This window comes from Plectrocnemia conspersa, unplaced genomic scaffold, assembly GCF_051122295.1.
Source record: "Plectrocnemia conspersa isolate PC_06_02 unplaced genomic scaffold, ASM5112229v1 ptg000011l, whole genome shotgun sequence".
Classification (NCBI taxonomy): Eukaryota; Metazoa; Arthropoda; class Insecta; order Trichoptera; family Polycentropodidae; genus Plectrocnemia; species Plectrocnemia conspersa.
The window spans coordinates 17419426-17443261 of record NW_028277175.1 but is presented as its reverse complement, the minus strand read 5'-3'; the positions used below and the strand labels follow the sequence as shown (position 1 = coordinate 17443261).

Genomic DNA, 23836 nt, shown 5'->3' with positions numbered 1-23836 from the left:
AGAAGACTTTGATATTATGCATGACCTAACTCGATTTATTTTAATTATTCATCCGTGAGATTAGAAAAATATAGGAAAACTTAATCTGTGATCATAATTATATAATAATCACGAATTCCGAACTCCCAGACGCGATAGAAATTGAAAAGTACATATGGGATTCGGGTAATACGACGCATATATTTGCATTATCTTAGCTAAATTAAAAGTAAAATAAAATGTTTTTGAGTTGCGCAATTAATTGTAAATAAAAAAGAAGATAAACAAAGTATACCGACCGACTTGCAGCACGCAGTCCACGCAGCTCGACTCGAGGAGCTTGAGCCCCTTGCAGAAGGAGAGGTTCTGCTGCTCGGTGGCGGCGCCGTGGCCCGCGGCCTGCGTCGACGGCACGCGCGAGAGCGACGAGTACATGCATATGTCGCGCTCGTTGCGGGGGAACGACCAGTATATGATCCTGCGCTGCACCGGCTCAGGGATGCGGTCGTAGCGCTCTTCGATGCGCTGGAAGGGCACATTTTCGGCAACAATGCGCGCCGTGATATCAAGCAGCGTGTCCGGGGATCGCGTAGCGATCGGAGGCGCAGGCTGCGGAGCCCCGGCCCCGTTCTGCTGCAGCGCGCAGCAGTACGCACCGAGCGACATGGCGCCCGCCGGCAGACTGCCCGAACGCAACACTACCCCCTCTTCGCCCGCGCGACCGCGCACCCGTCCCCCGCGCCGACCCGCTCCGCCCTTCGCCTTGCGATTATGTTCCGGCCAGAAGGGGAACCGCTGTCGGGGGAAATGCGTCCGATACGTATCGGTCGATGGATTTTATAATCAAAACACATAATCATAACTGAACAAATAATCGCGTAGATAAATACTTGCAGTTCATACGAAATCCTGAGACAGCTTCAAAAACATAAAAATTATATCCGGCAAAAGTCCCAAATAAATATTTTTTATTCTGTTTTATTATCTATTACATTACCAAACATTTTTGCCCACATTACTTTTTTTCTATATGCATCAGGCTAAATATACAACATATATAAGTTTTATTTTATTTTAGTTTCTAATGTAGGACGTTTTTAAATTATTTTCTTCATAAATGTATTTTACATACATCTAAGGCGTATTTTTAAAACGATAGACACTCGTTAAAAAGTAAGGTCGCGATATCAGATTGTATTTTTTGCATGGCTATGGACTGGTTTCAAAATTTACCAATTGCGACTGCAATATTTCCTCATGCTCCGACTTTCACTATAACAATTAAAAAAACAACCCTTTTTCTAGTGTATAAAATTGCTAAAAATAAAAATAATAGCAACGATTTTAAAATTACATTAAAAGGTACAAAATAATTTAAAAACTCATTCAATATTTAAAATTGCTACGTCTACTGAACTTGTTTATCAAATTTTATAAATACTTTTAACAAAATAACAACATTTTATAATATTATTTTTAACATCTTACCCTTATTATTTATGTGCGACACATTTTAAAAAAATTTTGCTGAAAGCCAGGAAACGGTAAGGCAAATGCTCCAGAAATCATACGATGGTAGTTTTAGCGACTGATGGTTTTTTAGTGCTAATGTGTCAGTTATATCAACGTAGATACGACTTTTAGTGAAACCCTAGTGAACTTTTCACGCAAAACATCCAACATTCCACCTGATGTGTAGCAAGTTGGGCCATTTTTCTGGAATCGAATGTCTTTCATAGCAATATTTCAGATTTCGTTCCAAAAAAACCGGATATCATTCGCATATAGGGCTCATCACATGCCCCTATAGATAGTCACATTTTTGGCATGTAACGGTCTCTTGTGAATCACATAATGATTTTATTTTTTCCATATGCGTCAATTTATCTTAATAACATATACAGAGAGGTGGAAATGTGTCTCATCAGAGAAGAATATTTTTATCAATTTTCTGCTGTTTTAACACCCAATCTGCGAAAATTCTTTCCTGTTTATGGTATTTGCGCTTTAGTTCTTATGTATCTGAATTTTATATTGTGTAGATGCAAGTCCAGATGCAAAATGCGCCAAAGTGAGGTATAAGAAAAGCCCATAAGCTGCGAACGCAGACGAATCAATAATTCTGGGTCTTTGGATACATTTTCACTCACAACAGCAATATTTTCGCCTAAACGAGCGCAACGATGGTGCACAGATGCACCCTTACACTATCTCTAAAGCTTTTTGTTTCTTCAATTTTTTCACTACGTTGCGAATTGTTCGCATAGTAGGGAGATTAAATTTACCACAATCTTACCGTGAATTTCGATACACAATCGTACAGAATTGTTAATATTGTGAAAGGATTTAACAAATTTACCGCGTTGAGCGGTGGTTAAGTGGTCTATTTCGTAAATGTGTTGTTGCAAACTAACATTTGACACTTTGAACACGCGTGCATATCAACAGCCGTCTGATTTACAGTGCTGCCAACAAAGGAAACTTGAATTGGATCACACTGTGTATGATCTGATTGCTTCATGCCTCTTCGTCGCTAAATGTCGAAAAAGATAATGTAGAACATCATAACGTAACGAAAAGTTATTCTAAATTATTGATATATTGGCTATAAATTTCAGGACCTAAAAACATGTTTACTAGATTGATAAGTTTTTAAACTTTTTATGTTACTTAATATCATTATTCGCTTTTAATACAAACAAGTTTGTTATATCTTAATAGAATACGATTACTTCAATATTAAATACATGATTTAATGATTTACATAGCAATTTCCAACAGAACTAAATTTATTTTTAATTTAAAAAAAAAACAGTTGTAAATAATTATGTACCAAAGTTTATTAAAAAGTATGTTTGATTTAATGTTCCTTGAATAAGGAGCTTATTTTAGTATTTATTATTCATAATTTTTTAGCAATTATTCTATTTTTATAAAAACCAAAATAAATCTACAAAAAATGTTAATTAAATTTTGTTACAAATATTACATTTCACTTACTCTCATGTTGCAACCCAACTATGATGCAACATAATGTCGTTTACTTACGTAACTATTTTAACAATTGAATATTAGATATTTGTACCTTATTCACTATGCACGACCTAGCTCTAAATTATTTAAGTATCACGATATTCATACGCGATATTTAAAAAACTTAATTTGCGATGATCAATTGGAATTATAAATTATATGTATACGATGCTTTTTATATTCTCACCTGAATATTTATTAGAAAGATTAAGGCAACTCCTAACCACTAAAGTCAAACTTTAAGGTTGACCCCCGAAAAAATACCAAACTTTAAAAATGTGTTATGAAAGTACAGTATGTCACATGATTAGTCGCCTGTAATTTGAAATGTTCACGCATTATTCATTGGGGGTTTGTTAACTGAGATTTTTTTAAATATGCTAATTTTTTTACCCGTCTAGATCATTGCAATTTTTTTTTAAAGGAGAAAAAATAAAATTATGGAGTAGGTGGAAATGGAACTAAATACAAAATATTTTTTGCAAAACGCTGAAGTGAGAAATACTTTGATGTGATTATTTACTAATAAACGTATTGTTTTTTATAATTAAAGTTATTAAATCCTTGTCTCAAAAAATTGTAATATTTTTTATTTCATATTAAAAACCAGTTTACAATTTTAATTTATTGAATATATGCCTTGTAACATATTATATTATATTACATAGGTGGTCAGACAATTAGGACTAGTAGGCAAATTGCTGCTGCTATTAATTAGTGATCCCGTTCTGTCAGTGACGCATCTCACCTTCCCTAATAATTAAAAAAAAATTGGGAAAGTTTTATTTAATGTAAATCATATTATTTAAGATACTACAAAAGTACCTGCCATGCAGCGAAACCACAATTTTTTATAAGCAAGTTGTCGTAATACAATTAATCACGTTAAGTAAACATATGCTATTTTTTACTCATAAACTGATATTTTGCATTTAATTTATTAAACATTATAATATTATAAATAAAATAGTTAGGTCTTAATACCTGTACAATACATTAAGTTATAGTGTTTCACTTAAAAAGTGTGCTATTTTCTTCATGAAAGAAAATTTTAGAAATTAATCGAATACATATAAAAATATTTTTTAAAAGTTCAACTTTTGTGAAAATATGTTTTGTAATAATAATCAAACTGGTGGGCGACTCGGGCGTTATTGTAAACCCCACCTTATCACTTAATCTGATCTAAGATTAATATTATCATAGAAATGCAAATAAAATTTATTTTTTTAATATCTTGGCAAAATAAAAAATAAAATATTATAAATAATACTTTTTATCCTTTTTATATAAACAAATCTGAAAAAAATTTAAATGACATGATTAGCAATAAATTCGAATCAAATCAATATATTAAACTGTGACCAAATTATTTTGCATGGCGTATTTACTTTATGGTCTAGGTAAAAAACGTTGGGTAAGCTGCAAAATATGTATAAACTCCAAGAATATTTGTCGAAAAGTTGATAACACATTTCATATCGCAAAGGTACTTATTGGGTTTCACATAAATTATTCCAACTGATAAGTGTGTAAATATAAACAAAATGGATTGACTAATTGGTATAACAGGTATATTGAAGTGAAGCTTTCTACGATAAGTTATTACTTTAGAGAACCATGTATGTTTTGTTATAAAATCGAATAATTACGGAGAGAGTGTTCGTTATTTTTTTTAACTGTATGTCGTAATCTTTTTTGTTTCAATACAATACATATAGGTTTTTTTGTATAAATTAATAAATCGCGCTAATTACGTAAATATTCAGAAGGTTATGAAATCAGCGTTATGAATTATTTGCTAATGTTCGTATCAATATTTTTCAGCTTACGGTCTACTTTCGGTAAAAAAAATATTTTTGGTTCTATGACTAGATAAATACATAGTTTGCTATTCCTTGTATTATTACAAGAACACGGCGTGCCAATAAATATAATGTACTTAATTCCCAAATAAGCTGCATATTTATAAATTTAATATTTTTATTTACGAGAGCCATTTCGAGCGCTACTCCTCAGAGTTCACGCAAACGAAGGGGAAAGGGTCGCCCGTCGAGTGCAGTGGGGTAGGGGGCCACATAAACAGCTGATACTCAATCAAAAAGGGACGGGGACACACTGATGCGGAAAATCGAACGAGTTAGAGCGAGATTACCCATCCGACAGCGTTCGTTCCGCGGCGGTATAAACGATAAACAGCTGATATCCGACCCGTCAATTTATGCGTCTTGCCAGAGTGAGACGCCACTATGACGATTTTCTAGATTAAATGCGTACGTTAGAGCGAGAGGGAACAAGCTATCGGGGTCTCGCAAGGGAATACAGAGCTTTATAATAATAAGTCATTTTATATCCTGCACTTCAGATCGGACTGATGGAGATCGTTTTTGTTTGGTTTTATATTGTTTTTGGGAAAAAAAAATTTTTGTTGCTCGAATATAATAACTACGCATGCTCTGCGAAGAACATTTTACTGCTCTAGTGAGATCAAATTATATTTTATTTATTTATAGGACTACATATACAGTTTTTTACATAATATATTTTATACAACAACATGTACGTGTTTATCTCAAATTAATTAAAAGCCACATTATCAAAGTTATGAATATGCTTCTTATCATAAAGTATATATTAATTATTATTGGCATATCATTATCAATAGTGCCAGTTGTAAACAATGTTGTCAGTCATAATTCTCATTCTGCGACGAAGTTCAGAGCATGAAGAGGTCTCAGAACGTCAATTTTTTCAGGCGGCGATCTAGGTGATGTCCTTCAAGTGGTAATATTGGACGGTGGGAACTCCGAACACCAGCCGATCATAATTTTGTTTCAGTTGACTGTGTACTAATAATTCCGATCTGTCATGCAGCTGGTTAATGATTTTGCCTTGTTGTTGGTATATAATAATGATAACAGTTAAATAAATTAGATTAATTAAATTTAATAGTCAGTATATTTCATTATTTTATACTTTAAAAATAAATAATAATATTTAATGCAGATAAGTAATTATTATATTTTAATGTCAATTTTAATTTGAAATACTTATACAATTGCTCCATAATTAAAAGAAAATTTATGTAAAAAAAAATACGAAGATCAACAATTTTAATCATCATATACGGAAATTGCTATTATGCGGCAGTTGGCTGTTTATCTATAAGAAAAAGTGCAAATAAGGCAATCGATTATTTTTGTACATAACAATATACGCCTCTATATAAACATCTGTTTTATTATTACAAAATATATACGTCAAGTAATAGCGGAAATTAAACTTTAAAAAAGTGGCAGACCGATACTGTTTATTTTTGGCCAAAACCAAAATTGAATCGAATATTGTTGTTATTGAAAAAGCGAAATAATTTAAATTTAATAGCGTTAGCCCAGTGCGTTACAACGGGGTAAACACAATTAATAACTACCAAGTAGTGAGACAGCAGACTAAAATCAGTTTATAAGTGACATGTATTAAAATACAAATTATAAATTATCATTTCAGCTTACATATGCACGACCTAGCTCGATTCTATTATAATTATGCATCGTGGTTTTCGTCAGTGAGATTAGGAAAATCTAGGAAAACATAATCTTTGATGAGCTATACAAAAATTATATTGTAATCACTAATTCCAATCTACCAAAAACGATATATATTTAAAAAAATAATAGGGTCCATATAGGATTTGAACACAGGTCTTACAGGAATCGTACTGGCATATGTATTTATCTAGAAATATTGGTTGAAAGATTGTAATTTTTCTTTTAAATATTTGTTTGTGTCTTCTGGGCATCATTAATTACTTACTTAAGTTTATTTTTCTAACTTTATAACTGTCGGAATGATTTGATAAATGTAAATATTTCAAAATATTGTATGTTACATCATTAAAACATCACGTATTGAAAAGTATATGCCAGTTGAAGAGTATATGCCACACAACCTATAGTAGTGAAATTACAATGCGAGTGACCCGTGCGGTCCAGAGAGGACTTTGTATGTGTGTTTTTTACTCATAAATATTTTTCATTTGTTTTTTTTATTTTAACAGTTTCTTCACAATAAAAAGCATTTATAATATGTTTTTCAAATTCTGTATATGTAATATGTTTTTCACATTTTTATATAAGACGTGGCTCGATTAAGAGAAGCCTAATGTAATTGTTATATGTCGCTATCCATAAAAATAAAATATGCATTAAATATTCGCATCTTATATATTCAATGGTCAATGCTTGTAAAACAACTATAGGGGAATTATTAGCATAATTTATTGTTTTCCCTTTGTTCAGGTTTATAATTAAACCGTTTTTTAACGGAAATAAATTTCATTACCCATATGGTATCGTAATAATAAACACATTGCACGTATTCATGAATATTTTATACATAATTGCAAAGTAAAGCAAAAATAGCGTCGTTAATATTATGAAATAATATAAAAGATAATTGTAATTTCAATTCTTTAATTTAATAACCTTAAATCTACACTCCAAAGTTTATATTTCATATCTATCATAACTTTGTAACATACTATAGATGTATTTTATAATATTATAAAGGTCTATGAGGTTAGATAGGTAGTTCATATAAATAACTCATTCGCCTATACTTTAACGACCAAATAAAAGACTTGTGCTAGATTTTCATTAGGCATATTTGAATATAGTTTTTGAGGCGCGGCTCGCATACTCGAATCACAATTTTTGGGTTATCGGCTCTATAATCACGTTCCAAGAGTGACTGCCAAAGTAACACTACTAATTATAATCAAGATATTAGAACATTTCTTCTTTATTTTAAATAAATATATTTTACAGACTCGACAGAATAGAATTATTGATTCTAACCTTTTTAATGTCTCCATTACATTTTAAACTAATTTTATGCCTTTTTTTAATAATTTATTTTATAGAGCTACTTTGCACTGTTAAATCAACAATAATAAAAATATAGTACAAATATATAAGAAGAAAGAGTTCAAAGTACTATATTTTTTGTTCAGCAAATTAGTGTAGCATTGTATTTTAATTTAAACTCAATAATATTTTTTGACACTTATACACAGCTAAAAACATTTTAGCGCTTTTATATTTTTTATTTTATTAAAATATTGATTTTTATGATTAAAAATAACAGAGGTGTATCATTTTATTTTTGATTATTTTAACTAAATTCGTGGAAAACAAAGATACCTAAATTTAATTACGGAGAAGTTTTTTTCACCTTCCAAAATTTTTCCTCATTCTTCTATTAAAAAAATGTCTCAAACCGCAGATTCGCATTTAATTAAGCTTAGATTAGTCACTATTAAATAATTACAAAAAAGAAACAAAGAATTTCATTTTGTGGATCTACCTACTCATTCTTAAGCAATCGGTTCTCAATTAATAGTGGCGTCATAATATATTGATAATAAATTATTATTTGCGAAGTCTTTTTTTTTGCATTTTTTATTGCTCAATAAGAAGTTTAATAAAGGCATTTTTGACAATGATTTTATTAGTGATGTAATCTATATGTATGACACAATTTTCTCATGATGCGACTTTCAATACACTATCACCCCCAGACTTCCAAAGAACTGGGTGCAAATATACATATACGTGGGATAATTTTAATATACGAATTTGCTTATCGTAAAAACACATAAACGTTTCACCCATCCCAATATATTGTTGACAAAAAAAATTGTTTCTACTATGAGTGAAAGAATTAACATAAACTTTATGAAGTGCCGACCGTTGTCAACTCTCGCGGATTAAAAACTTGAAAGCATCATAAAATTAAGAATGAAAATTTCATAATCTACAATTTATGAATCAGTTAATTGTACATGCAGAATTTGCTCTTTTCATATTTGCAAAAGTGAAGAATAAATATTTTTTGTTACTTCTGAAATCCTTGGTTATAAGCAAAAGCTCGCAGAAAAATCCAGCAAACAAATACTCACATGTAAATTTTTTTGTTAACCGCAAATGATCTAGCATGCCGAAACAAAGTTGAAATAGATATAACTTATCATAAAACTTACATTGTGAAACAATACTTTCGGATTATTAAATAAGGATTCTCTGTCCATTCTCGATAAACCGCTCTCACTACCTGGTCTGAATGCAGCTGTGAATTCAGCGGACTTTTTGGAAGTATAGTATATCGTTGCCGAGAAGAGTTCACTTAATCTCTAAATGTGTTTTACGAAATAAACGAATATCCAAATAATTTTTCAACTTGAGATATATATTTCATATGGAGAAATCAAATATTATATTAAAAATCAAGTGACCGGATACCCGTTAAAAATAACAGGGTTTTCGGTTCCGGCAAAAACGTACGGATACTCGAGTCAGAAACCCTATTCTAATCCGACATATTGTTTTAAAATTGCAGAGAAAAAAGTAAACAATTTATAAACGTTTTATATTAGAGATTGAAATAGAACAATAAAAAAAAACTTTTTGTCACTTCTATGGGTGGTAGTTTAATAAGTCTACATAAAACTTTAAATAATCTAGAAATATATCTTCTACAAGTATCTCTGCCAGCCTGCTCCGCAATCTTGTTTCAAAATGGCGATTAATCAAAAAATTGAAAAATACATAGGTTTATTAAAAAAAGTAGAGGCTAAAAATGTTTTATAATACAGAAATATACCTAATTCTTGCGGCTTTTTACGGGCGGAATGTTTGTTCAATTATTTTTTCGAAGTATTAAATCTCATTCCGTCTTGGTCTTCATAAAAAAAATTAACTTACAAGTATGCATTTAAACTTTAAGGAACACTGTATTTTTTAGTTATCTATAATAATCCTTATTTTCTTAGATAATAGATTCGTGAAACTTTAATAATTTTTTTGGTTTTGCAGTAATATAATTTAATATAGATATAAGAAAAAATAAAATTACCTCTAATTTACATCACATGTTGTTTTCGCATGATTTGTGAGGTTGTTGTTAAATATCAACAACTCTTTTTCGCAAGTAAACGTATAATTTCCATGAATGGTGCCCATATATTATCCAATTAAATTGTCCACAAATCATTAGACAATTTTTCTGTTTGCATTTTTAAACTACAGTTGGCTAACGATTTTTAAAATGAAAAAATACTTCAATATTCACAATCATGGCCTCCTGGAGAGAACTATACTTGCAAAAGAGCGAAGGGGGTTACCTCTATTTACAAAAAGCAATGAAAATTTTGCCGTAATTAGTCTGAAATAATACGTTACACCAACATCGATACACATTAAAAAAAATCAGAACCGAAAACAAATGCAAGAAATAGCTTTTAAAGGATTATTTTATATACATATATAATATTATATATTTTATGTCTATATTTATTTTTTCTATTATCTAAAAAAATATTTGATTCATATATACATATTATATATATCACTATTAAACCTGAAAATATTTATTCTTAAAATGTATTATTCATAGTTTGTGTAACGTTTCAATTTATTTTATTAAAAATGAAAAAATATAATACCGACTTAAAATTGCAGATTCATCGGATTGAGATTTCCTGTCAACTGCAAAGGAACTAATCTGACTCTATTCTATATTTATAGATTGATAATATTTTTATTGGGTCCTTCTTTGTTGATCAGTTGCCTCGGAGATCTATATACTGCAGAATGCGACTGGGTGCTGATCGGCGATGATCTATGTGTGTCGGTTGGAATAGGATTAATTATTTATAAATATATATTATTTCTCAGTAAAGAAAAAGATATAAAACACGTCGTCGATAAAATATTATCAATATACATACGAAACGAACCAAATCACGAAAGACTCAAATATTTGCCCATACAAGAAAATCACGCAATATTAGATATTGCTATTACATCATGTTTCTGTATTTTGGCGTTCGTTTTTTTCATTGTTTTTGTATTCATGGCTCCCGAAAAAGATTCGCTACCTTTGAGAGCTTTGTTTCCATTTGCTTTGACGAAGCCGTATTTGTACAGATTAGTATATTTCTATCAAGGTTTAGGGTTATTTTACTGTTTGGTTACAATTCTGATTGTGGATAATATAACGGGATACTGTTGGCATCAGATCGGTTGTAATTTTTTGATTTTGGGCCAAGAGTTTAAAGACATGAAAGAGTACTGTGATGCTCAAGTTGGAAACAATATGAATTGTAAGATGCTCAAGAGATTGAGAATTCTTGTAATGAGACATCAGTACCTCATTAGGTTTGTAAAAAAAATCGCTTTCATGTTAAAATTAAATTGTAATAAATTGAATTGAGAAACGCCGTATTAACGAATCATCTTTTTATATTAGAAATCTATAAAATACCAATTATAAATATTACAGATTATCTGAACAGTTAAACGAAATAACTAATCCCATGTTATCTGCTCAAGTACTAGCGAGTAATTTCCTACTTTGTCTCACGGGATTCGAAATGACGCTGGTAACTTTATACATTTTTAATAATATATAATCTGATAGTATTAATAAAATCTATAAGTTTATAGTGCAATTATCTTTTCAGACGTTCGAAAATAAAAGCGTGTTTTTGAAGTTTTTCTTATATATGTGCGCGGCCATGGGACAATTGCTATTCTGGTGTATTTATGGAAATGAAGTTCAGACTTACAGTGAGACAATAACGACAATGGCTTATTTCAATTCGAGCGTATGCATTGATAAAACGTTTTTGCAACAATTGAAATTTGTCATTATGCGAGCCCAAAGGCCAATACAAATGAAAGCCAGTAGCATATTTTCACTTTGTTTGCAAACCTTTTTATCGGTGAGCAGATTTATATAAAAATGTTTACACAACATCGATTGTATCAATAATAGAATGAGCTTTGTTATAATTTTTATTTCGTTTCAGGTATTGAGGAAATCGTATTCTTATTTCGCCGTATTGAGGACGTTAAGCGAATCACAAAATTAATAATTTACCTATATATAATAAATAGTAAACGTTGTATAGATTTCAAGCAATTAATTAAGTTAATATACAATTGGGAGGGGGAAACATGTGCTGTATTTTTTTCATATACTACCTAAAATTATTCTGCAATTATGAATTTAATATTTTTAGTAAAGTAGTAAGCAATAATCCATTTATAAAAAATATTTTTATCATATATTTAAATAATAAAAACTCCGTCACGCAAAGGCTAAAAGATTTTTTTTAATTTCATGTATAAAATTGTGTTGAAAAGGCTTTATTTACCATTTTATATTATTTTAAAATTTGTTATAGAATATTTTCAACCTCTTTAACTCTTTTTTACTTAGTCTCTATTTCAAAACAAAATGGTTGACCAAACTGGTTATCGACTGTAACAAATTTAGTCGATATATTTAATAAAAATACTAAAAACGTTTGGCACAGACTCACCCTTTCGTTTTTGAGATGAGAATTCACAAAATATAAATTTTCGAGCTAATTTTCTGGACATGAGCGGGAGTGGGTTACAGCAGTTCTCGTGTCCCCAAAAACTGTTAAGTCCCACATAAATGACGAAAAATGTAAATTTCACTTAATTTATATTTTAAAACATTTTTTACCTATTTATCTAAGATTTGTTAAACAAAGAAACGATTTTTTTTTTGAATAATTGCTATTTTAACATGATGGCGGATCCTGAAAATAAAAAGAATGTCGTTCGAATTAGAAAATTTAAATTGTAAAAGTAAGATTTTTATTCAAATAAAAATTCCCCATCATATTATAGTATTAAAAATATCCTGGCTATTTTTCATAAATAATAATAATAAGATAATAAAAAAAGAAGCAAATCGAATACTCTAGAGTTTACTAGTTTTTAAAAGTAAAATATTAATTCTAACCCTCAACGTAGTAATATAAATTATTTATTTTTCTAATAAAGTAGATTTTATTATGAAATATAATTTTTTCCCTAGCAGATGAAAGACACCCCATATCCACTTAATTTTAAGCGTGTATTTGTTATGATTTGGATTAATAAACATATTTTAAAATGTTTTATTCTTATGCTGATTTGTATTTGTTTTTAATTCTTTGAGGATGATAGCAATTTTGTCAAATTAAAACCAAAAAAGAGGGGGAATGTGGAATATAATTTTATCCTTTGCACTAAATCATTCAGGACGCGTCCTGAAAAACATATAGTAAACGCAGTTGAAAAAATAAACATTATATTTTATCAATTATTAGCAATATTATATTGTAATTAGTACTAGTATACATAATTTAAAAAAAACAGATTGCAGACAATAAAAATTTAAAAGAAATTATTTTAATATATATTTTTACTCCTATTTAGTAGGAAATTATTAAAAATCACCTGGCCGTAAAACGACGTGCTAGGTTACACGACTCGCTATTTACGAGCATATACCGTGTGACTCGTTGTTAACGAATGACGTTTACGCAGTTGTGTGTTGATTTTACTTGTCAACAATGAGAGTGGTTACTTTACGCGTTCGCGATATATTTTTATTGCTCTTTGCAATAGTTATGAATAACATACATCTATCGCAAATGTGTAAATATATGTCTTTAATAATAACGTAAACAATTTATTTGAATTGTGTAATAAATTGGTAACAATTGACCATTTTATCAACAGCAAATAATCACATGGATTTGTCGCCGAAGGACATGAATATAAAAAGCCTTAATATTGGAAATTCGTCGTTTCTTAATTTTTTGCGTAAAAACACATCGGAAGATATCCAAGCAGAGTGCCCTTCTAATATAGAATGTAATAGACTTACTTATCCCTGTATAAAATGCAATATGACGAATAAGTGTGTGTATGGCAAACCTACTAACGTCAGTTGTAGTGTCCTGCCGCAAATAAAATGTCTGGTGTGTATATTATTATAATATAGAGAACCATCGCTTTCGTTGCTGTATTAATATTTAAAACATTTTATTTTTAGGGAAATAGAGATTTTAATAAAGTAGCTATATGTCGTTATTGCTATCAAACCGATCATTGGGAACACAGATGTGTCCAAAAAGCAGCTTGTAATTCCGTTGGATCTCCAAGACAATATAACAAGTTATTTTTAATACCAATATTTTATTATTATACCCAATACAACTATTTTATTCTATTTTTAGGTCAAATTGTACAGTGCTGCCTGATATAATATGCATCGGAAAACGAATATTTGCAAAACAGATTCCGTGCGCTTGGACAGGTGGAGCCCGTTGGAGTACAGCTCTAATATTTAGCCTCACCCTTGGTGGATTTGGTGCTGATAGATTTTATCTCGGTCATTGGCAAGAGGGAATTGGAAAATTGTTCAGCTTCGGAGGTCTCGGCGTTTGGACTTTATTAGATGTAATTCTTATATCGATTCATCACCTTGGTCCAGCTGACGGTTCTTTGTACATTTGAATAAATTTGTGCTAATAATAACCAAAGTATATTGAAGCCATAGACGCCTGAAAATATTTTATCGGTATTGTTATTTATTGTATATACATATGTATTTCCTTTAATAATTAAAGTAATTAAGTTCTTATGAAGAATTATTTTATTAAGTTGTAACAAAGTTTAACCATACGAATTTTCCAACGATCTTATTGAACCACGTGATATTTCATAGTTGATAACTAAGAAAGCGATAATTTTAATTTGCATTTTATAGTGCAGTGATGGTATTTATGTCACTCGTGTATTGCTCACTCCATAGCTCAGTATGGATAAGCCATTGGTGAAGGAGAATTTATTAAAGAAACTATTCTAAAATGCGCACCAGTTTTATTTCACGATATGCAAAATAAAGATGTTATTATTTAGCGAATTTCTGTGTTAGCGCTAAGTAGAAATGTCAGCAAAGACAGAATAATTAGACTGAACACAAATATACAGCTTTAATTAAAAGGAGACTAATAACTGTAAATATTTTTCGATTTCTCTTGATGAAACTACTGAAGTCACATCAAATGCATGGTTGGTCATTATTGCTAGATATTCTGATGGTCCCACAATGAGAAGAGTTGATAAAGTTAGTATCAGTGCCAATAAATACATCAGGGAACAAAATATATAAGGTTGAGAAAAATATGTAAGAGCACCCAATATAATGGGGGAAAATGTAGGACTTGCGAAATTATTTATGGATGATATTGGACGTGCACTTGTTTCTTTTCAATGCACTATCCCAGGCATGGCGAACCTTTTTGGGTTCGAGTGCCAAAAATCCTCAAATATTATTCCTCGATTGTGTGGCGTGCCCAAGGAGTAAAAAATTTACCAAGATAGAAAAAATAAATAATTAATTATTTTTTTAAAACGATTGTCGTTTATCTTAGAAAATATTTAATAATTAATAAAATTAAATAAATTAATAATTCACAGATTATTTAATCAAGATTTTTTGAACTTGGAAATCGTTCACGTGCAATCCAAATTCTCAAACGTGCCACCTCGGGCACGCGTGCCCTAGGTTCGCCATGCCTGCACTATCCACCAGTAGGTGTTGTGTGTTAAGACAGAATTCACAGGATTAATTGATTTTATGTCAGTTCTAATAAAAATAGCTGCCTGAACCCTTCACAAAGAGCCAAGAATAAGTACTTGAGCTATTTGTGGTGTGCTTTGTAGAAATTAATGTATTTCTTAAGGATTAGGATCTGACAAAATTTCCTCAACTCAATGATCATAAATGGGTCAACACCAGTGGAGGCTCGTAAGAATTTGCAACTGGGTTCAAGAGTTTGTCGATTTGAGGTTCAAACTTAATAATCTGGAAAGAAATCGGTTGGAGAATGAAGAAGAGTGCCACTACGGACAATACATTTGGAGTGCATGAGATCGATTATCAGACACTTTTAGCACCTAGAATAATCTAGCGAGAGCTCTACTCACAATTTTTTTTGTCTACTCATTACTTTTAAAAAGAGGCTTCAGCTTCTTGCAGTAAAATAAATGCTGCAAGAAGCTGATCAGAAATTATAATTAAAATTTATAATTAATAAAAATGGTAGCAACTTGGACAAGTTTTCATTTTTGCCATTTTACAAGATTTTCTTGAGCCAGGTTATTTGTTTCACACTGTCACAATTCCGCTGACCCTCCCCCCTTAAACGGAAGCTGCCAGAGAGATGTAATTTTTTGTAAAATTTACACTTTCAGCATATTTTACGATTTTGATTAAAATTAAGATGACCAGACGTCCTTCTAAAAATTTTTCTCTTCTTTTGACCTTCTTTATTTTTCGAGATGACGTTTTTATTTTTATTGCTCTCCTTTGATATTTTGAAAATCTTTAAAAGTTTATTCGCGTCGGTCTTTGCTAACTGTTTTAAATAAAATAAAAATTAAAAAAATTAATTAAACAAAAATATCCTAATGATGAAAACTAGTATTATCATATTGATATGTAGGCGTTTTTGATTTAGATCGAATAAATCACTCACCGAATGCAACAAGCCGATGGTAGTTTCAACTGGCAGCACTGCCGTGACGTGCTCGACGGCTGTGAGTAAATAGGTGCGGGCGCGTGTCAGACGTCAGTCGGGTGAGTCAGTCGATTAGTCGCCGCCACCACCAGCACCACCGCAGCCGCAACACTCAGCGACCATGGTGGACCAGCTCGGTAAGCATTCTCTCGGCCCTCGCCCCCTCGCCCTCCCCTCGTTCTCATTGTTTGCTCTTTGCCCCGCAGTGAACAGCGAGGCGAACGCGGCCCGCATCAGCGTCGTCGAGAGCTGCTTCGGTGGCTCCGGCCAGGTGAGCTAAACCTCGTTTCGTATGTCGTTAGCCGTTAGCGCTTTGCCGTTTCCCGTTTTCCGTTTTCCGTTTTCCGTTTCCTTTCGCGCTACCGATCAACGCGTATAGAACATACAAACCGCATTCGTAACTCGTTTTCTTTTGTCATTCTTGACAAATTCATCCTCTATCGTAAAGACGTCAACTTTCGATTATTTTTAAATTAACCCATGACACAACTTTCTAACTGCACATATCGATCTAACATGTACATTGCTTCACTTCATATTATGTTCTAAATTAGTTTCAAATGATTCTTTTCTCACACAATATTTTTAAATATAAGGTGTGCCTAAACATTACAGTCTTACTCTATACTTAAATATTAGATGCTTTTGATACTGACTGAAACCATCTAAAACAAATACAATCAATTTACAATTCTCGGAAATATTGGAAATCACAATTTGATAAATTACACAGCAAAACGATTTATAGCTTCTCTCGTAAAATTCAAGATACTTCCAATTAAATAACCAGTGAATCCTGAAAATATTGTAATCTGATGACACGAGATCTGAAGAGTATTCCTTTGTAATTTTCGAAATTCAAGTTCTCAGACAAAAATGTCCGAGGTGACCTTTTTTTCCATATGACATTTTTTTAGCATCCTTCTGGTCACCTTAGTACTATATCAGCTAGTCCCATAAGTCTGCGTTTTTTTCTTACATTAAAAAAATGTATAACCATAAAATGTATAACCATAAAATGTATAATATATAATTTCACCATTATTTCAGTGTATTAACGGTAATCATATCAATGCTGTTATTTAGTAATGGAATATTTTTTGCTTCGATATTTTCAACCCTAAATCAACAATGACAGAGGAGATAAAATAATCTCAATTAAGCTATATTATGCTTTATGAGTTTCAACTCAGTTAAAAACATCTGTAATGCAATGAGGATGCCATTAAGTTTAAAAAGTGTCAATAAATATCTATGTGAGGGTGGGTAGTCTTTAGGGGTTGTTAGTGAAGATATTAGAGCTGTCATCAAAACAGGTCCGAGATTAACGATACAGAAGCTAGCACAAGAACTCGACGTGTCGCCTACATCAGTTCACATACGCTTAAAAAATTAGGAAAGGTGTTAATTTGCAGAATATGAGTATCTCATAAATTGCCTGAGGAAAACTTCACTTAGCGAATCTCAATATGCCAATAATTAATGATTCTAAAACAGAAAGATTCATTTTTACGTCGAATTGCTACTGAAGATCAGGCACGTACCATGAGATACTTTCCCTTTCGCTCGCTCGCGTGTTAAGTGACGAGAGTGAGTAAGAGATACGAGTGTGTTACATGCGTTCTGCACGCCCTTATTTCTCACTTAGCACGCGAGCGAGCAAAAGGGAAAATATCACACCATATGCGCCTGCTGAAGATGAAAAGTGAATCCTTGACTTTAACACGCGACATAAAAGGCAGTGGTTGGATGCCAATTAACCCCCAATTCCAACCCTGTGAACAGGATTACACCCCAATAAGATAATGTTATGCATTTGGTGGGATATGAAATCCATAATTCATTAAGAGTTATTGGACTATAGACAGACAACTACGACAGACACATATTATGCCCAATTTAATTCCTTTAAAAGTTACTCAGACCATAAAAAACGTACCTTTTGAATTAAAGAAGGGTAATTTTACAACAAGACAGCACTCACCCTCATATATCCAAGAAGACAATAGAAAAAATCAATAAAATTTCTTGGGGACTACTTTCTCATCCACCATATCCTTCAGAAATTGCTCTAAACAACTATCACCTACTTAAATCCCTCAAACAGTTTTTAGATGGAAAAAAATATTTTACAAAAATGGATATAAAAAACGACTAAAGAATTTATTGCTTCCAAAAATACATTATTTTTTGAATCAGATATAAAAACGTTTTCATTTTTAACTTATTTAACCCGAACCTCAACCTTACATATGTGTATAGAAAAGAGTAAAAATATTTTAAAAAAATCGTAAAATTATATGGAAATTATATAAGATATAATCCTGAAAGCTGTATTAAATTATTTTGTATTATTAAAAGTTTTAACTGTACACAATATAATGTATCAATTTTCGGTAACTTTAAATGAGAATTATTGTTTATTTAACAAAAATTGTATCATGTAGCACCTCTATGTTGCTAAGTATTCTTGACCTCAATGGCGCTTGTCAAACAGCGCCTCCCTAAATTAATGACGCTTATTTCATTTCTGAATATATTTTTCATTTGATCGTAAGATTTTTTATACTGGGTTCAAATTTCACATTTTTCTTTGCATCTATAATAAAATTATAAATATTTATGAACTTTTTCTTCTACCGCATAGTTTCCGAGAATGTAAAAAATTGAAAAACGTTGTAGTTTGTTATAAAGTCGCTTTTGATCCAATAATCAATTTGATTGTCCTTCAGTTACAAAGGAAATTAATTTATGGAAAATAATGAATAATTCATAAAGAAATGTTGAATTCTTAAAAGACTGGCTCTTCCAAATTTCGTTTATTAAATTATATATTTATTCCAATTTAGAAATATTAAAGGTTTTAATTTGAGTCACATTATTTCTGTGTTAGGTATTTGATATTTTTTAATAAAAAATAACTTTTCTTATCACTATCTTGATATGCTGACTCATACGTTTCTACCGATTAACCTTCGTAACAGTAGTTGGCAGTCAAAGATGTTGAAAATTATGATTATAACACAATTTTACTTTTACTTATAGCCTCTTGAGGTTGCCGGAAGAGTTCTAGTCGGCGAAGGTGTTTTAACGAAAATGTGTCGCAAGAAGCCCAAGCAGCGGCAAGTCTTTTTATTCAACGACATCCTCGTCTACGGGAACATAGTCATCAACAAAAAGAAATATAACAAACAACACATCATTCCGCTGGAAGAAGTTAAATTAGAATCATTAGATGATGATGGACGTGAGTCATAATACATCCATATGCATTCACATTATCAATACATTCTAACCAATAAAAAAATTTAGAATACCAAAACGGATGGCTTATAAGAACGGCGTCGAAATCCTTCGCCGTCTATGCCGCTACAGCCGTAGAAAAAGAGCTGTGGATGGCTTACATCAACACGTGTATCGACGATCTTCTTCGAAAAAGTATTAAACGTAACAGAATTATCTATTATCGCATGCTATATGTTTATTTTGTAACTTTATCTGTGCCAGGTGGAAAGAAAGCAGTCGAAGTTCACGCAGCTGTGTGGGTCCCCGATAATGTGGCTACCGTTTGTATGCATTGTAAAAGGACCCAGTTTACTGTTTTAAATAGAAGGGTATTGTATTGTTTATTATTAGTGTATATTCGATTTAGATATGTATTAATTTGTGTCGTGTTTATAGCATCATTGTAGAAAGTGCGGTTCGGTCGTGTGCGGCCCCTGCTCGTCTAAGCGATTCTTATTACCGGGACAAAGCAGTAAACCCTTGAGGGTTTGCTTTAAATGCTATCTTCAATTAACGCATCCCAATGCGCCAACTCAAACTATGGGTAATGAAGTTTTATAATTAATTATATTAGTAAATTATTACATTGTCAATACAGTACGTATTTTATTATTAGAAATAATATAGTACTGAATCAATAGTATTTTATCTACGTGTTCCTCATGTGACTCAAATGCCTAGGCATGAGTTTACGAGGGAAACGAATTAGGTATAGCAATTACATTGGTCAATTTGGATATATGGGAATAATGGTTAACTAAGGCAAGAACATACAGCTGAATATGTAATGTCTTTTGTTCAATGATTGATAAATGCATTTTAAATTTCTTATATTTGAAAGACACTATTTCATTAGAAATATCCGATATTTTTATAAAGCGTATGTATGACATAACTTCAAATTATCATAGTTTTTTATATAATAAGGTCAAGTTATTTTTGATGTAAAAAAACAACCGCTGGCCAAAGAGACAAATTTTGAAACATTTATGGCAAGGGTTTGTTTTAATATGTAGTTACTTGCTGATTCTACATCTTCTAGCTGCTTTAGAGTGATGCAAGCGTGTTCATTTGAAGGAGCACAAAAAACTTGGTGTAGTTTAACTTAAGTTGTAACAAATTTTCGACAATAAATGTCAATTTGATTGCTTTGAGGTCTTCATTTAATACTACAAATTACATTTGTACCATTTGGAATAGTGTCATTTTTTACATGAGTACGGTATATGTTTCTCATCTGTAGAGCAATACTGACCATATGTGATAGTGTAACACAAAAGTGTCAAAGGGTTAAGTATATTCATTGCAGTGTTATTCATGGGGTCTTCACTATTCTGACAAACACTAATTTATTTTTATTGGCTTTACGATTAGGTTGGTAGTCAAACACGCTCGTCTGTCAATTTGTTTGTTGACAATGTAATTAGCTCACGTCGGAGTGAAAGTCTAATGAAAGTATACACGAAATGTAGAATTGTAAGCTTTAACTAAAACTCATAGTTAGTGCATATTTTGCCTAGTCATTGAATACTTTATTGAAATTTAACACTTTAACTAAAATATATATTATGTATATAATACATGTACATTTGATTGATTACAATTATAGATAAAACTGTTGCTACGCCTCGTCCGTTGGTTTTGGGTCCTGAAACGATGGGATCTGGAGGAGATTCGTCCGGTGAAGATGACAGCGATGACGAAGAAGATCAGAGTCTACGCAATAACGACGTCAATCATGATGAGGTGAATAAATTTCTGTAAAACGGATTTGATTATATATTTTTTATATACATACAAGAGTATGTCGATCATATTATGGACGCAATTTTTGCTCTTAATGCGTTATTAAAAATGTTCTTCAGGGGTGTAGAAGTCGATTCGGCGGCTTAGAAAGTATCAGCTGTAAATAAGGTATGGCTGGTTGCCGAGTTCAAAATCGTTTCCCTGCTTAACTAAGTCGAGTCGTTTTGTTATAACTGTTTTTTTTTTATAATATTAACAATTATTTAACTGTTACAAAAGTGTTATTTCAAATGTGTTAAGTACGTATGATTTGTTTAAATTAAATATTTAGTCATACACAGCTTGTTTGTATATAATTCATCCTTAGTTTTATGAAATAGTATATCAAATAAATGCTTTCTTGTTAATCTCACCTGCTACGTGGTATTTACACTGTTTTTAAAAAAGCTCATGATGTATTTGGAACTTCTACCATAAGTTAAAATAAATACAAAAAGGCACACTTCCTACGAATTCACATGTTTTACCTTATGCATACTGTGAAACCGATTGCTAATATAACTTAAAATTAATAACACTTTTTTTTTAATTAGTTTTTGCCATAGTCAGATTTTGTTTCAAATTAATACAAAACAGTTTGCTTAAATATTTTTATTATAATGTGTTTGATTTTTGTTGTTGTATATTTTCATTATTAATCATATAATCTCATACTTTATATTAATGTTTCAGCCTACATTTTACGGTGACAGGGAATTGACTGAAGAAAACAAAAATAGAACCCAAGATAATGGTGCTACACACAAGTAACGAGTCTTTTTTTAAATTAAAAATATAAGTTCTCAAGTTAGAATTTTAATTGAATTTATATACTGAATACCTCCGACAGAATGAAATTATAACATCCAATTATTTTTACTTATATTGAGAAACGAGTAACTTTTATATATATATGTTGTATTGTTTATTTAGAGAATATACTTATAATTATTATTCGCTAATTATGTGGCATTTAATGCTTTCATTGATTTTATTGGATATAACTTTTATAGAGCAATAATATTACACCAATATGTAACATGTTATATACACGGCAGAGAACCTATGCTGTTTTTTTTTTATATACATATAAATTTATATTATAAATACATATTTTATGAGTATACTGTACAGCAATATAATGTATAACTTCAACGGTATATTTAGATGAAAAAATGCACTAAAATGATCCAGGTTCGCCATAATTTTAAATATTACATTTGAATTGTAATAGAAGGTATACGGATAAGGATGTATGTTATACAGATATGAAATATATTTTTGGAAGCGTTTATGATATACACATTCACCAGATAAGTATGTACAATTACACGTCATTTCCTCCGTCGGTGCAGATTATAAATGTATATTGTCAATTTGAAATAGTCAGTACTCTTTTTATAGCACGGTTGCTATTGTATGGAAATTAATAAAATATCTTTCATAAAAAATTAAGATTAAGCCTATTGTGTATATACATATTAAATTTAATATTGTTGCTAATATCCAAGATCAATTCCTATGTAAACAAAATATTAAAGGATTATTTAGTTGCCACAATTTTTATTATGAAACTAAATCATTAGTGGTATATAAATTTGTTATCGTTTAAGTTGCTTAGTTACGTAAAATGAAAATGTTTACTACGTTTTTTTATTATTTAGTGTTACGGCTTAATGATATGTATTTTTTTTTTTTGCTTAAAAATACATTTTACCCAAAAACTATAAAAAAATTATGTTTTAAATGCGTTTGAATAGTTCTTATCAATATTTTTAAAATATAACAGTATAATTTTATGCTATCAATTGGCGATTATTGCAGTCAGTTAAACAATTAAAAGGCAATATTTGCCTTGGAAATAATAAGGTCACAAGTTTGTCGTGGTCAGTGATTCAATCCCTAGTAATAAAATTTCTTAAATGCCACAAAACATCTATATAAAAATAACTATGTTATGTGTATATATAAATAAACATTATTTTGATACATATTTGGTATATAAATTTATAAAAAAAGTATTAAATTCACATAACTAGTATATCTATACATGTTACATTGTGTATGTAAAATTTTATTTAAATGCAAATAAAAATATTGAAATCAATTTTATGGCTTTACGTTTTCTCATTTTAAAATTCATAAGATAATCGAGAGCTCAAAATTTGGGTTTTAAATTTTAAGGTTTGGTAACCCTAAGGGGCGTGACTTCGCAGCCAGTAAGACGCAGGTGGAAACTTGTGAGAATTTTATTAGATTATATTACATGTTGTGATACTATGATGGGCGAGATGTTTTCTCAAA

At 30.8% G+C, this 23836-nt stretch overlaps 4 protein-coding genes and 1 long non-coding RNA gene across 6 annotated transcripts in view; 3 read left to right on the top strand and 2 right to left on the bottom strand.

Annotated features, from left to right (window-relative positions):
• Positions 1-663, bottom strand: part of LOC148229760 (zinc finger SWIM domain-containing protein 4-like) — a 93572-nt gene extending 92909 nt beyond the window's left edge. The window contains exon 1 of the mRNA XM_088198044.1: positions 279-663. Within this exon, the coding sequence (XP_088054170.1) occupies positions 279-645 (367 nt within the window). The 5' untranslated portion in view covers positions 646-663. The remainder of the gene's footprint in view (positions 1-278) is intronic.
• A 6921-nt stretch (positions 664-7584) lies between these two features.
• Positions 7585-12038, top strand: LOC148229759 (odorant receptor 13a-like). The gene is made up of 6 exons (XM_088196943.1): positions 7585-7589; positions 10530-10693; positions 10862-11228; positions 11353-11452; positions 11534-11794; positions 11882-12038. The coding sequence occupies exons 1-6, from the start codon at positions 7585-7587 to the stop codon at positions 11942-11944; spliced, it is 960 nt and encodes a 319-aa protein (XP_088053069.1). The 3' UTR covers positions 11945-12038.
• Positions 12039-13358: 1320 nt separating this feature from the next.
• On the top strand, positions 13359-14524 carry amx (TM2 domain-containing protein 3 almondex). The gene is made up of 4 exons (XM_088198051.1): positions 13359-13529; positions 13614-13855; positions 13930-14051; positions 14114-14524. Exons 1-4 carry the CDS (start codon positions 13445-13447, stop codon positions 14391-14393), a joined length of 729 nt encoding a protein of 242 aa, XP_088054177.1. The 5' UTR covers positions 13359-13444; the 3' UTR covers positions 14394-14524.
• A 1664-nt stretch (positions 14525-16188) lies between these two features.
• On the bottom strand, positions 16189-16559 carry LOC148229757 (uncharacterized). The gene is made up of 2 exons (XR_015811426.1): positions 16421-16559; positions 16189-16300 (listed from the first exon to the last, which is right to left on the bottom strand). It is a non-coding gene; the product is annotated as an uncharacterized LOC148229757 (long non-coding RNA).
• rush (pleckstrin homology and FYVE domain containing family member rush hour) lies at positions 16482-23639 on the top strand. 2 transcript variants are annotated; one of them, XM_088198043.1, is made up of 9 exons: positions 16482-16599; positions 16669-16733; positions 19508-19709; positions 19775-19900; positions 19970-20076; positions 20144-20291; positions 21357-21493; positions 21613-21661; positions 22226-22269. In XM_088198043.1, exons 1-8 carry the CDS (start codon positions 16584-16586, stop codon positions 21658-21660), a joined length of 849 nt encoding a protein of 282 aa, XP_088054169.1. In that variant the 5' UTR covers positions 16482-16583; the 3' UTR covers position 21661; positions 22226-22269. The 2 variants fall into 2 exon arrangements, with proteins under 2 accessions (XP_088054169.1, XP_088054168.1); XM_088198042.1 differs by lacking the exon at positions 21613-21661 and having other exon boundaries at positions 22226-23639.
• Positions 23640-23836: the final 197 nt, after the last annotated feature.